General features: G+C 39.4%; 1 protein-coding gene across 6 annotated transcripts in view; it reads right to left on the bottom strand.

The window, feature by feature from the left end:
- Positions 1-14,565, bottom strand: part of caskin1 (CASK interacting protein 1) — a 109,046-nt gene that overhangs the window by 27,100 nt on the left and 67,381 nt on the right. For all 6 annotated transcript variants that reach the window (XM_028021992.1, XM_028021993.1, XM_028021995.1 and 3 more), the window contains exons 3-10: positions 12,875-12,972; positions 11,578-11,723; positions 10,483-10,578; positions 10,259-10,389; positions 7,621-7,729; positions 5,263-5,371; positions 5,061-5,155; positions 3,736-3,853 (exon numbers count right to left, since the gene is read on the bottom strand). In XM_028021992.1, coding sequence (XP_027877793.1) covers positions 3,736-3,853; positions 5,061-5,155; positions 5,263-5,371; positions 7,621-7,729; positions 10,259-10,389; positions 10,483-10,578; positions 11,578-11,723; positions 12,875-12,972 — 902 coding nt within the window. The remainder of the gene's footprint in view (positions 1-3,735; positions 3,854-5,060; positions 5,156-5,262; positions 5,372-7,620; positions 7,730-10,258; positions 10,390-10,482; positions 10,579-11,577; positions 11,724-12,874; positions 12,973-14,565) is intronic.

Raw genomic sequence — 14,565 nt, 5'->3', positions numbered from 1 at the left:
GAGGAGCAAAACGTCTGTAGCGAACATACAGTTAGCACTGCTAGCTGCAGTAACGGTGCCTTTGCTAACATCAGAAGCTAAACAATATTCCAAATGTTTGTTTTAGCTTTAAAATAAAAGCAAAACCTTGTTTAGCAGCTTAAAGTTTCCTGGAATATTAACATAAATAATAGATAACCACTTGTGGCAAGAAGTCAAAATAAAATTATGTTTAAGTTTATTCATAAAGACAAATTTGATTTGGTAAGTCAAAGCTTTTGAAAACTGGAGACAAGAAACTGTCCACAACTTTCTGCTGAAGCATCTGTTGCTAATGGATTTCAGCTCTAATTGCCAACCTTAAATACATTTTTTAAACATCACTTTATTTTTAAAAATATTCTGCATATATACTTTTACACCACAATTAATCTATCATTAGAAAACTGTAGAGGTCAGTCAGTATTTTAGCAAACTGCTAAAAACCATCCCATGGACTGAGCAAAGCCAACTACATCCTTCCTTCACTACATTTAGCATATCAGTTATACTCAGCCAATGTTTTCACGTTGCTATCACTTATTGGTTAACTGATTTAGAAATGTCTCGTGCGGAATCACAGTCAGTGGAAAATCAAGAAGCAGGAGAGACGGACGTTGCCAGGAGGGAGAACGTCGCGGCAAACGGTGAGTGAAAAGGTCACAACCACAGATATACAGGCTGAGACAAACACAGCAGAACACACGGACAAACCTATAAAAGCTTAAAAACATCTCAGTGGACGAACGACCTCTAAGTCCAACCTGGACGGCAAGATGGATCTGAATGCGCTTGGCGGAAGTCACCGAGAAGGAGCTCATTCGTAGAAGATGAAGGGCGGTGCTAAGATGCTAGACAGCATGGATGTTTAATATGCAACCTATCAAAAATTCAAAATAACAGTTTGATATGATAGGAATTAAGCTTCCACACACATGACGATGGTCGTTTTTATGCAAGTCAAACATGGAGCTTTCACCAGAAGTTCCTTCAAAAAAGGAATTGTTGGGTAAATTGTATTATTAGTATTATCAAATATTTGTTGTATTATGTAGCCTTGTAGTTACATTTAGATAATGTTTCTGTGTGTTCATTAATTCTGATTTCTTCCTAATCCCTCCTTGGAAGAGGGAGGTGACAGATATTCATAGCAGGCCTCCCTGAGAGATGGAGGTGTTAGTTGTTCCAAGCTGAGTTTTACAACCCTAGAGTTGCAGCGCCCCGTGTGGCAGGGTTCCTAAAATCAATAAAACAGAGGAGCGGGAGATGTGTTTTCAGAGCGGTTGGAGATTTGTAACTGAAAGCACATCTCTGTCCGTTCTCCTCGCGAGAAACAAAGAATCTAACTCTCTTGTCTTTCCTGTGTTTGTTAAAATTGTCTCTAATACGTATTTAGACCTGACAGGAATACAAAATGTTCTGTTTCCACTTATCCGCTTTATTTCAGAGGTATTTGGAGCAGTGACGCTTTCTGAATTCTGTTTTCCCATTAAACCACTGAAATGGTGACTGATGTGTGTTGCTGCCTTTTGTGCTTATTGTAAATAGTATAAATCGTTTTTATACTTGACAGAGAGTTTGGTTGATGCTCGAGGTTCACGTCTTCTGCAGTTCCACGTACATTCACTCCACCTTGTGTTGAGTGGAAATTGTGTGAAACCGGGACTGTTTCAGAGGAGGTGATGCTTTTTTTTCTTTTTCTTTTTTTTACAACAACATGTGTTATAATATTAGAAACTATTACAATATTTTCAAACATTTTGGTGTATACATTTAGGTCCAAAGATGAAGGCCAGAGCAATTCCAAATCCAAGCAATTATTTCGATCACAAGTTTAATATACTTATTGGCAGCCCTGGTAAATAAGCTAAAAGACTTAACATAAACTCATCCTAACCTTCGTACCATAGTGGTAACACTTAAAAACATTTCAGTAAAATCCAACTTTTAATTTCAGTTCAGTTCTGTTCTTTTAAAATGATTTTAAAAGAATCCAAAAACATAAAACCTCAACGATGCACAACAGGTTAGACATGATTCATCAAACACATGATCAACCTTTGTCTATGGCCATCAGTCCTCAGGTAGAGACCCTGAGGGCTGAGCTGAATCTGGACCAATGGAGGGTCACAGATCTCTCTCTCTCTCTATTACTCCCCTACTTTGCATAATGTTAAAGAAGCAGGCTGACCCAATGGAAAACAGTGGTTCAGAGTAAGATTATGGTGAAATAAAAGGGTAGTTTATTTTATCACGGAGGCCAACAATATACAGTGTACGGTATAGTTAGAAAAAACGTTATTGTCCTAAATTTTTTTTTTTTAGTGTGCAGAAAAGTTAAATTTAGTCTCTCCCGGTGGTGTGTAGATGTCTTTATATTGACTTTAGGTCTTACTTTTCAAGCCAATGCATTTTCTCTGTTCCTTATTGTGTTTTTTCCACAATGACGTCACAGTGTTTGATGCAGAACTGATCAATGGACCCATCGACTTCCAGTTAACCAATTTTGTGAATCCAGCATTGTATTTCTCACAGAAATGTTTTAGTCCAACTTCAAGGATGCTGAAGTTAGAAGTTAAAAAGTTAAAATCTTTGGTTTTTGGGGTGTATTAACCCACAGAGTCCATTACGCTGTCCCTCAGCATCAGAACCTTTTAGAATATAGATCATATAGATATTTTTTGGGAAATGTTCCCACGTCAGTGGGGAAAGTCCTCTTTGTTCAAGGACAAGTGCCTCAGCAACCTCTGCCAGTATCAAGAAGGATTTGCTGAAAACCTTTGTCTGACTGAAGGTCAGTTCCTTTGTGAAACAACGGAGACAACACAGCAGGAAGCTGCAAATAACATGAAAATGACAATAAACTTTATATATCATGTTAATTTGTTGTGTGTTGATATGATGTCTTGACCAATGTTTCGCTAGCAGTACCATTGTGCCTTCTGCTTATGTTAGCGCTGTGTGCTAGCTCTTAGCTCCTTGAGAACATAACCATTCTTGAACAGTATTATTACATTAAGAGTTTGGCTTTTTTTTTTCAGCCAGTTTTGTCTTGGGGAGCACATCCTCCACATACATTCAGTCATGTTCTTGGCGCTAGTGTTAGCTAACCCGCTAACAACGTCGAGGCCTTGTTTACAAGACGTGTTCATTCACATTATTGTAGCATTCTCTGGGTTGGCTGGATTGACAAGTCTTTCATTGCTGATCAATTTGGGAATAAAAAGTTTCTGTTCTGGTAGATAATAGTTTTCTCTGCTGTCAAGCTACAAAAATGGCCGAATGAGTTGGAGTGCGACCTGGAGGGCGGGCAGAGTAATGAAGCGCCTCATTTACATTTAAAGAGCCAACACCAAAACGAGTCGAACAGGAGCAAAAGAGCGACTTGTGGAGCTGCAGTAACGAGGAATCCAGACCAAAGCATTGCAGTTCTACTTTGTATAGACCACAACTCGATTTAAATGTGAAAAGGAAGGATAGGAAAGCATGATATAGCCTAATGTTTTGGAAAAAGGACAGAAAATGTTTCACTGGGATATTCTCCTCTCCTCACTGTAGGTCTCTGTTTCCAGCCCAAACGTGTCATATGGCCGACATCTGATTCTGTCAGCACATTTACAACTAAAAATAAGTCTAGCAAACCTTTCACACTCCAACACCCACAAAGGTATCCGCATAAACACACACCCACACACACCCACACACACACACACACACCTGTGCGCTTGCTGATGACCTCAACCAGAGTGGATGGGAAGTACCCCACTCGATCGTTTCCCGTCCGGTTGTCATGGATACAGCCTTTCCAGCGTCCATCAGGATGTTGCTCCAATACCTGATAAGGGTGAATGTTAACAAATGGCTTTTAGGTTAAAATATGTGAAGAAATATGTAACCGAGTTGTTTTTTAAACAGACTAAACTGCCTCCATCCCTGGAGACATTCAGCACTGCAGCCTAATTGTTCCTCCAGACCCTGAGGAAAGACACAAGCGCAGCTTGGCTTCGTTGCAACTGTAATAGGCACCCAAAGGCTGAATTAATTCTCATTAATATTTATGAACGATGGCAACGAGCGCGCACATGTTCCTGTAAAATATGCTTGTAGTAAACAGGAGAGGCTGAAGCTATCTCTGCTTTTGCATTTATTGATATTCTCAACAAACGAGGCCGTTTCTACAACAGATTCCGGGTCTTTAAAAAGCTTCACTTTCTGATTATATTTCTCGTTATAGTGCCCGAACAGCAAACCTTTTCACTATCAAGCAAATTTCTCAGCAAAATTTATTGTTTACATCAGGATTTCACGACGGCGTAGTAGGGTGATTGTAGAAATAAAAAAAGGATATTTTCACCAAAAATACTCTGAAATTCAGAGACTAATCTCAGAAATTTTCTGAAAAAAAGTGGGCATTTCAAAGGACTAATATTTTTGACTTTTGAAACTCAGAAATGTTTAGATTTTTCTATTACAAGAAGCATTGCAGTAAATGTTAATAGAATATTTTGAAATTCCAGTTATAAAGACATTCAGGTCCCGCTCCTTCCGCTCAGCTCTAACATCCTCAGTGAGCTGCAATAAGTCGCTGTGTTTACGTCGACCAATTAAAACATTTAACTTGCTTAATAGAAACACGGCATTAAAAAAAAAAAAACATGTTTGTTGATAAAACACTTTAGGATGTGACTGGTTTTTTGGTTGTATCGAAATTTGTGCATTTCGCAAAACTGCCATGGAAACACTTTTTTCACATCATGCGAGTCACGTGATCAACAGCCAGATGTTTCTACAGGCAGAAACGACGAAGAAGACAACGGGAAGTGGTAGGAGGATGATGGAGGAGTGTGTATTTTAATGACTAATCGCGTCAACAAACTTATTCACCTGCGTTTTTATTTGCATTTCTTATTCAATTTAAACGTCACAATTGTGTTTTCTTCACATTAGCGGAACGTCAACAATATTTTGCGCCCGTCTGTCATGGAAACGTAGCTAGTGCCTTGGTGCTGCAGGCTGTAGGATTGGACAATGGCGTGCGTTACCGTGATGACGTCTCCAGCTTTGATGTTGAGGCTGGTCAGGTCGTAGTTGTTGCAGTAATCCTTCAGAGCCCGAACCTGCAGGGCTGCTGATGCATCTGGGAGGTCACATACAACAAATTACATTATCATTGGAGAATTAGATGTTGGTTTTTGTAGTTCTTTTAGCACAGTTATGGAAGACTGATTTTTCCGTCCGTCTCACCCCTCAGCAGCTGCTTTATCTCCCTGCTGGCTTGCGTTGCTGTGAACTGGTAAACGATGTCGAGCGCAGTCTGGCTGTAGGTGTTTCTAACAGCTGCGTTGATCCCACTCTGCAGGGCAGAGCAAGACATGTTAGGGCTTTTACATATTTATTCATTTAGTTATTTATTCATTAGGTTTATTTGATAGGAACAGATGTACAATAACACAGAGAAACTGAATAAAACAGCACTTCCACGCCGGAATCATGGTGCTTATAGTGTAAGCTAATTTGCACCACTATATGGGTTTTTCTAAAACATTATATCTAAAAACTATTAAGAAATCAAATAGTACTAATAACGTAAACTAATAAAACATAATATTGACAACATATGCAAAATTATACATATAAGCAAGTAAATGGAAAATATAATAAACGTTTGTTTTGTTTGTATCTATCTATCTATCTATCTATCTATCTATCTCTAACTATCTATCTATCTATCTATCTATCTATCTATCTATCTATCTATCTAGATAGATAGATCTAGATGGATAGATAGATAGATAGATAGATAAGATAGATAGATAGATAGATAGATAGATAGATAGATAGATAGATAGATAGATAGATAGATAGTCTTTGTAAAGATTAAGATAAACAATTATATACAACTTTATTTAAAAACCATCTAAAAAGTGCTCAGGTTGTCTGAAGAATTCATTTTTTGTATATCTAGATACATATCTCTAAAAAGCTGTCTAATGAGCTAGAGTCTAGACAGCTATCTATCCGTTTAACTAGATAACTAACTAGATAGCTAGCTAATTATCTATCTATCTATCTATCTATCTATCTATCTATCTATCTATCTATCTATCTATCTATCTATCTATCTCTTTCATTTGGGAGTATCAGAGTAACGTGGCTTGAAAATGTTGCCCTTATGTGCGTTGATGAGATCAAATCCTGATTACACACATTGATACTTGCAGCTGTTATAAGACAAAATGCACAATAATAAACTCAGAGCATATTTTCTCTCGCACTGCACTATAGTTGTGTTAACAAAACTGAAAGCATAACGTCTCCTGTGCTTTGAACTCATAACTGCAGCTGTCTGGATGCACCTCAGTGACATCAGCACAACATAACCACATTCCCCTCCGGCTTCTCCTCTTAATTACAAACCGCATCTGATTTTTCAGCTGCAGGCCGAGGAGCGACATTTTATTTGGGGTCTGCGGCATCAAACACGGACTGATTGTGGGTGCTGAGGCGCTCCGGGGTAACGTCTCGCAGCCTCTCAGAGTCAGGGACCTGAATGTGCTGCGTTCTCACGCCGGAGGAGCTGCAGACATCCCGACATACGGCTGCTTCTGTTTTCCTACGGGGCTAAACCGTCACCGTCACAAGGAGGCCGTTTGGCGTTAGCACAACCTCTCTCATAGCTGTGACTCACTGGTGTCACATGAAGCTGCAGGGTTTTTTATTAAACATGCGTTCATAAAAAGGCAGCAGCATAAAAGGGGCAGTGTTATGTGTTTTCCAGGCACATAGTGTCATTTAATAGCACAATCAAGTAATTATGTCACCGCAGTTGTTATAAAAATGCTGCATATGTCAAATACGACTTTAAAGAAAGAACCTCCTGCTCTTTCTAGTGGCTCGTATGACGAGCACAGTTGAGTTTCACCAGGTGTTTGCTAAGTGCTGCTGGCTAGTTTGAGGAGTGCTACGTCCACTCAGGTGTTTTGCACAACTCAATAGTTGCTATGGGAGATTAAAAGAGTTTTCACACATGCATGAAAGAATCAAGGCAACACTTCGGGTAGCATTATAGCATGACTTAAACCTCAAAAACAGTTAATTTTAAATGATACTGCCCTTTTAAGAGAATGCCAGACATTTCCAGGGAAAAGCTCGCAAACTTGTCATCATTTATGGGGTCAAAACCACAAAACATTACGCATTTTATTCCACTTTTAGTTGCTACGTATCTGTCGTTTTCATATATTTATTTTTGTACAAATAAATATCTGAATAGACTATTCTGCATCTCCCTTAATATAACCAACAGTATGAACAGTGATCTAGGGATGTTTTCTATTGATTATTAGGACATTAGATCAGCTTTACTTCAGTATTTAGCTGTTTGGACATTTGTTTTGACTGTTTCTGTTTTTTTCCATACAAATCTGAACCTGTAAAATGCCAAACTGACATTTCCGCACTTTTCAAGAGTAATGTTGTGTAGTAAAAACGATAAAAGTGAAATCTTTCTTCAGTAAAATCTTTTTTTTTTTTTTCTGTGTGACAGTTTTTCTGTGTGACAGTCTGTAGTTTTTTCAAGGATTGTGTTGTAGTTCCGCTTACCTCCAGCAGGAGTCTCACCACCTCTGTCTTGCCACACAGGGCTGCTTCGTGAAGGGCAGTGCCGGCTTTGGTCTGCCTGTTGATGTCGATGCCGGCCTGGATCAGCAACCTGACAGCAGAAGGCGACAGAGAGAGAAGGATAAAGAGATAGAGAGAGAAGAAATAAAATAAGGGAAAGAAAGTTGGAGGGGGTTTAAAAGAATGGAAAATATGTCCAGAAATGAACCGACGGCATTCAGCCTGATAACTGAGAGAAAGAAACTGTGTGGTTTATTGACACAGAAAGGGGCGTGTGATGGTACTGCTGATCAAATCTTCAACAGAGCATTAAATTAATAACTCTTTTAGTACACTCTGAAACATTTACGTGAATTTGGTGGAAGAAAAATGTGAAACAATGATTTTTTTTTTTTTTTTTTACAAAATCTCCAGTGGCGCGATGTTTGGTGACAAGGCTTGTTGTGAAACACAGAATGTGTGTTAAACAACCAAAAGCATTATGTTAAATACGGTGGAGGAGTTGTGATGCTGTGGGCCTGTTTCTCTTATAAACAACGTTTGAGTCCATTAATCCTTTGAAATATCAGGAAATCTTAAAGTAAGCAATTCTTTTTTCTTCAACTGAATAAATGTTCTTCAATGAAAACTTTGGTTGTATGCTGGTGGTGCAACAGAAAATACATTAATCCAAAGGGTTGTTGTTATGTATTTTTCAGCTACATAGTGACATTTTATAGCACAATCAAGTAACTGTGTTACCTTTGGTTGACTTAAGAAAGTTGACTATGATATTTAACGCCTTGAAATTGGGCCTCTGTCTCTTTAAGAAGCTCCTGCTCTTTCTGAAACTCCGCCTTCAGGAAGTCATCACAGCATGGCTCCTTTATTAACCCTTTAATAACGTTTTTAGCAGCGTTGCACTGAGTAGCAGCTCCTATCAAGCGCTCCAGTTCCACCCGATGTTTCCTAATTGATGCTGGCTAGTCTGGAGAAGCTCAGTTAGGGAGTACCAGGGAAGGAGCTTGGAAACTGCAGCTCCAAGGAGGAGCTTCGTCCTCGAAGGCGGAGCTAGCTCCACCCAGGTGTTTTGCACAGCTGAATGGAGATTAAGGGATTTGTCAAACATGCATGAAAGTATCAAAGGTATGTCTTAGATGAGAGAATAACATTCTAACATGATGTAAGGCACAAAAAAGATGATTTTACATAACAGCGCCCCATTAAGGCATTTTTTCCCAGGGCTGCCAATAAATGTATTCAGCAGTATTTGACACCCTGCAGCTCATCAGTTAGACTCGCTCCGTTGCTTGGCTCCAGGAGTTGCCACAGAATAAAATATGCATCCGACCAAGTTTGCTCTGTTTGCTTATTTGCATTCTGGCTGCGAAACAGAGAAGGAGATCAATGCAACTTTTATCGCCGTTCATTAGAGACAGTGTGACAGCTCAGTCTGGACACAGCTGGCACAGAAACAGAAAGCAAAAGGAATCTGCCAAGTCTGGCTTTGTCTGATATTTTCTCTCTGACACATTTCAAGTAAAGGAAAAAAAAAACCAAACACTGAAGCCCAAAAAGCACCTGCTCCATCAACCTGTTCAAGTGGTAATGAAGACAGAGGAAACTGTCATTTCTGCTTTAGTTTTCTTGAAGTAACACATTTTTGGAAAGAAACTTGTCTCCTTCCCCCCATGTTTTCACAATGGGAATGGTGCATTTAAGGGTTGTGCTGTATTAGTTTTCTACATTGTTCTGAAGGTTAAAAGTTTCATTTAATTTGACCAGAGAACCGTCTTCCACATGTTCGCAGTGTTCTCTAGATGAGTAAACTACAGACAGAACTTCACATGGCTTTCCTGTAACAAAGAACTGATCTCCAAAGTCCATGATTAATTGTTGTCATGTCAACCAATTGTCTCATCTGAGCTGTGGATCTCTACAGCTCCTCCATAGTTACCATCAGTCTCTTGTAGGGTTGTCAAAATATCTTGATATAATCAATTTTAAAAAAATGTATCAAACATATTTGTTTGGATCAAAGTTCCAAACAAAATGACCCATCACAAATGTACGACGGCATGTTAGGGAAAAGTTCATCCAGAGAAATGTAAGAAAGCTGAGGAACAAACATTTCCTTTGACGTTTTGTTATTTTTTGTTTAAGTGTTTCGTTTTATAAGCGTGTCTGCTCCACAGGTAGTTAGCCACGGTTACTGAGCATCATTTACCAATGTCACTTCTAGAGAGGAAGGTTCTGCTCCACTGGCTGTGACAGGCTTTAATCTGCCGCCCTCTGCTTCTCCTTTCTGCCTCTCTCGTGTTTTTTCCTACATCCCAGTTTTCTCTCATATCATTTTCCACTGCAACTGAGAAGGACATTTGTGACGGGTGTTTATCTGCAGCTGCAGACCCATTCTGCTTTCTTCAACCTGAAGATTTGTGCTTAAACACCGACACCATCACGTTCACAAAAGCGTAAACGAACGTTAGCTCAGACCATGGTGGAATGGTCTTACAGTAACTTTACGAAGACAAGATGGAGCACAGGGAGGATTTGCAAACACATCCATGTGTTTGAAAATTTTCAGTCACTGAGACACAAGATAGATGGAAACACATCCCAGATTTTTCCACATGAGTACCTGATGATGTCTATATGTCCGTTTTTGGCAGCCAGGTGGAGTGGAGACGTCCCGTTGGGGTCTGCAGTGTCTCCCTTTTTGGGTTCCAACAGAGCGGCACACATGTTGCTAGACAGCAACAACTGGACCACCTACACACACATCGGCAAAGAGATCACCAGTTAGCAAATGGGTTTTATTTTTCCAACCATGTTCTCCAGACAGAATGAAGTACAGCTCCTCACCCCGACCCTGCCGAATTCACACGCCAAATCCAGAGGGGTTTTCCCTGCATTATCCACGATGCACGGGTTGGACTGGTGCTGCAGCAGCATCTCAGACTGCAGTGAAGAATGACAAACACAACACACAAGCAAGCATGTCAGAAAAAGACTGGAAAGACGCATACCAACACAAATATTTCTGCCAAACAACAATGCATTTTTTGTTAATGTCTTTTTTTTTTACAAGTCCTGACTGGTAAAAATCCTAATTATTTTAATGTTTCTAAGTGTTGAATAGCTAATTTGTTGCTAGTGTGAGCTAGGAACAAAAGAGTTGTACTGAATGTGCTAAGTAAGTTAGCTAATATTAGCAAGCTGTAACAGAAGTGTAAGTTGTAGTTTTTCTTTTTGTTAAATAAGCAATGTTTTTTGTTAGCATCTTCATTTACGCACTCTTAAGTTAACTAGCTAATTCCAGAGCCATTTGATTTTTATGCCCTGCGACAGACTGGCGACCTGTCCAGGGTGTACCCCGCCTCCCGCCCGGAACGTAGCTGGAGATAGGCACCAGCAACCCTCCCGACCCCATTAGGGACAAGGGTGAACAGAAAATGGATGGATGGATGGATGGATGGATGGATTTGATTTTTATTTTATTTTATTTTTTGTGCTGGACTAGCTTGAGCGGGGTTGGTCAGCAAGATGGTCAAAAATCTTCCTTTTTTAATGTTCTATGGCATGCTAGTGTGAGCTAGCAACAAAAGTGCTGTAGGGAAAGAGGAACACGCTAGCTTTTATGCTAGCTCTGTTGTGCTAAGTAAGCTAGGTAATATTACCAAGCTGTTTTGAAATTAAATTCCAAGAAAACACAAAGGGTGCAGGATAAGGAAGTCTGTATATATTAGCTAAGGTGGTGCTAAGACGTTTTCTGCTGTGCATATTAATCCATATTAATTAAATTGGTGAGCTATTAAAACAGGCAATGTTTTAAAAGACTGGTGGAGCTTAGCTTAAGAGCAAAATGGAGCAGCAGTCAGAAGAAAGATGTCTGTTTTGTCAGTCTTGAATGTTATTGTTAGCTTGTTAGCACCGAGGTTGATCCTCGGTGTCACTTACCACCTCATAGTGGCCATGTTGTGCTGATAGGTGCAGAGGTATCTGGCCCTCATCTGATTGGCCGTTGACAGATGAACCCGACTTTAACAGCATCTTCATTGGCTCGGCCTTCCCCAGCCAGGCGGCATAATGCAGCGGCCGCATTCCTGCGCCAAAAACAGCCACATAAGTCTTTGTTGGCTGAGTTCTAGTTTTAGGTCCCTTAAAAAATATGATTAAAAGCTTTGAAATAAATAGATATTTTACTGCAGTATCAAAACTAATCCTTTGAGAAAAACCTAAGTTTTAATTTGAGGACATTTAATTACATGTTAGAAATTATGGTTGAGGAAGTTCAAGATCCGTATTTATGATGTCACAACAAACAGTGTTGGTGAAACTGCAACAAACATCTCCATAGCAACCGTTAGGTACAACTCACTGCTTGGGTGTTATGCCAGGAAAAAGTTATTTCTGTCACACCATCATGAACATAAACATGTGGAGTTTGTTACACACTTCTGAGTGCTAAATGAGGCTAATGTTGAATTTTTTTTTTTTGCTACAAGCACCGCAAAACACAGGATGAATATCTAGAAATCCTTAGTGTTAAGTACGGTGGAGGATCTGTGATGCTGTGGGCTTATCGGTCTTTCAATGGCCTAATCTGGAGAGATTGTGCAAAGAAGGATGGTTAAATAGGTTGAAGTGTTTTTAATAAAATCTTAATGTAAAATCTTTTAATTACTGAAGAAACGGACCCAAACTAAAGGATGGATTTTTTTATATTTGCCAGTGTCAGATTATGCTCATGTAATGAAAGGAATTACTTCATAATTAATTTTACTTGTTGTTTCTGTTGGTTTGTTTATTTATTTTGGACATGTCTTCCAGTTGCGGAATTAAATGTTGATGAGAATTTAAAGTTTACTGATCTTTGAAAATGTGTTCTAGCATTATTATGTCACCAGTATCATATTACTTGAAAATTGCCTCAAAACAATGTAACTGTTTATCTCAATAACTAATTGGACAATTTACCATGACAGGCCTGTCACCATATCGACAACTTGACATCAAGTAAAGCCGAGGCAGCTTTGTAGTGGAAGTAATAAATACTGCCTCCTACAGGTAGGTGTTAGTCACTTACACTCAATGTTTTTGACAATTTACAGTTTGCAATGAACGCACAATTACGCATTAGCATAAAAAGATGCAGGTATCTGTTTGTTGTGAACTGTCACGATTGTGGAACAGCAAAACACTGGAGGAACTGATAAGTGAAACGTTTTTGTACATCGGCTGGTTTCCTCCATACCTTTCTGGTCTCTGATGTCGACAGCGGCTTGCGACTCCAACAGCAGAGAGACCAGCTCCAGGTTCCCGTTAAGAGCCGCATGATGCAGGGGAGAAAACCTGAAGGCACACACACGCACACAGAAAACATCAAGAAGTTTTAGGGTCAGACCATTTTTAATATGTATACCGCACACATCCATAAACATGCAATCACGGGTCAGAGATGAGGACAAAGATAGCATGACAAATGGATTTAATAGCAGGGGATTAGGGATCAAACATGTCTTTGCTGCAGAGCTGTTAAACAGGCCAGAGGGTGGAGAGATGGAAATGCATAGTGGAGATTAGCCCAAGCGGGATCACGCATCATCCTGCACATTATTCAGGGAATGTGGGTGTGTGTGTGTGTACATATATGTACTACATATAGATAATCACCATTTTCACCTTCAAAGGCCAGTCATTTGTAGAAAGTAAGGACGTTTTTCTGATCTTCTCTTTTGCTTTGCAGTTCTATTAGTTAGATTTAGAGGCATTGTGTGAATTCAACTGTGGATAGGGTTAGGGTTAGGTGGACTAGTCTGGTACTACTTAGGGATAGCAATAGACCAGTAGTGATTAGAGTTACAGAAAATGTCTGTGTTGGGCATAAATGCAGTTACTTAATTGAATGGAAGTCAAAACAAAGTCCTCGGACTGATTGAAGGACAAGGATTTGTGTGTATGTGTGTGTGGCCTTGTTTTTCATACACTGTAAGGACCATTAACACTAAAGCTACATTGTGAGGACCCACTGCTCCTTATGGGGCCCAAAGCATGAGCCTCATAAGAAGAAGTGCTGTTTTTGGGTTAGTGGTTAGATTTAGATGTAAGGTGTAAATTAAGTTTTAGTTACAGTTAGGAGTAGACTAGTAATGGCTAGGGTTAGGAAAAATGTCTGTTTAGACATAAATTCAGTTACTAAAATCAATTGAAGTCAATGCAAATTTCTAATATTGGTTGAAATACAAACTTGCGTGTACTTGTATACCTTTCCTATTTAGGACCATTTCTGGCATATTTACTGACCTTCTGAAGACTGATGGGCCTTAAGGAGGACCAAAACCTGGTCCTCCTTGTTTAGGGTCAAGGGTTAGGTAAGGTGTTAATGAGGTTTTAGTGAAGGTTAGGATTAAGAATAGAGGGAAAATGTCTGGGTTAAGAATAAATGCAGTTACTAAAATGAATGGAAGACAATACAATGTCCTAATATGGGTAGAAATACAAACGTGTGTGTGTGTGTGTGTGTGTGTGTGTGTGTGTGTGTGTGTGTGTGTGTGTGTGTGTGTGTGTGTGAGAGAGAGTGAGAGAGAGAGAGACTGTGTATGCATCTGTAGCTTGAGGATGGCACTGTCATGTCAGCTATGATGGGCAAGAATGATGAGAAGCATAAGGAGAAAAAGGCATCGCATAACCCGAGGACAAAGATTGGCAAACAGAAATGAAAGTGCCTCCAACAAACACTCATGAAAAGTGACAGTAATTTTTTTTTTTTTTAACTCCCTCTGTCAGTTTAATATTGTATGTATCGAGACTGTTGCTCTTAGTATATGGTAACCATAGTAAAATCCCATTTTGAACCCATATTTAGCAAAAATGTAAAAGTAGTGTCTGGAAGTACTTTCACCAATAAAAATTACACCTTTGCTGATTAGCGTTAGCATCGTTTTT

Source organism: Xiphophorus couchianus, chromosome 7 (assembly GCF_001444195.1).
Source record: "Xiphophorus couchianus chromosome 7, X_couchianus-1.0, whole genome shotgun sequence".
Classification (NCBI taxonomy): Eukaryota; Metazoa; Chordata; class Actinopteri; order Cyprinodontiformes; family Poeciliidae; genus Xiphophorus; species Xiphophorus couchianus.
The sequence above is the reverse complement of the archived record's forward strand: the minus strand, read 5'-3'. Positions and strand labels throughout refer to the sequence as shown.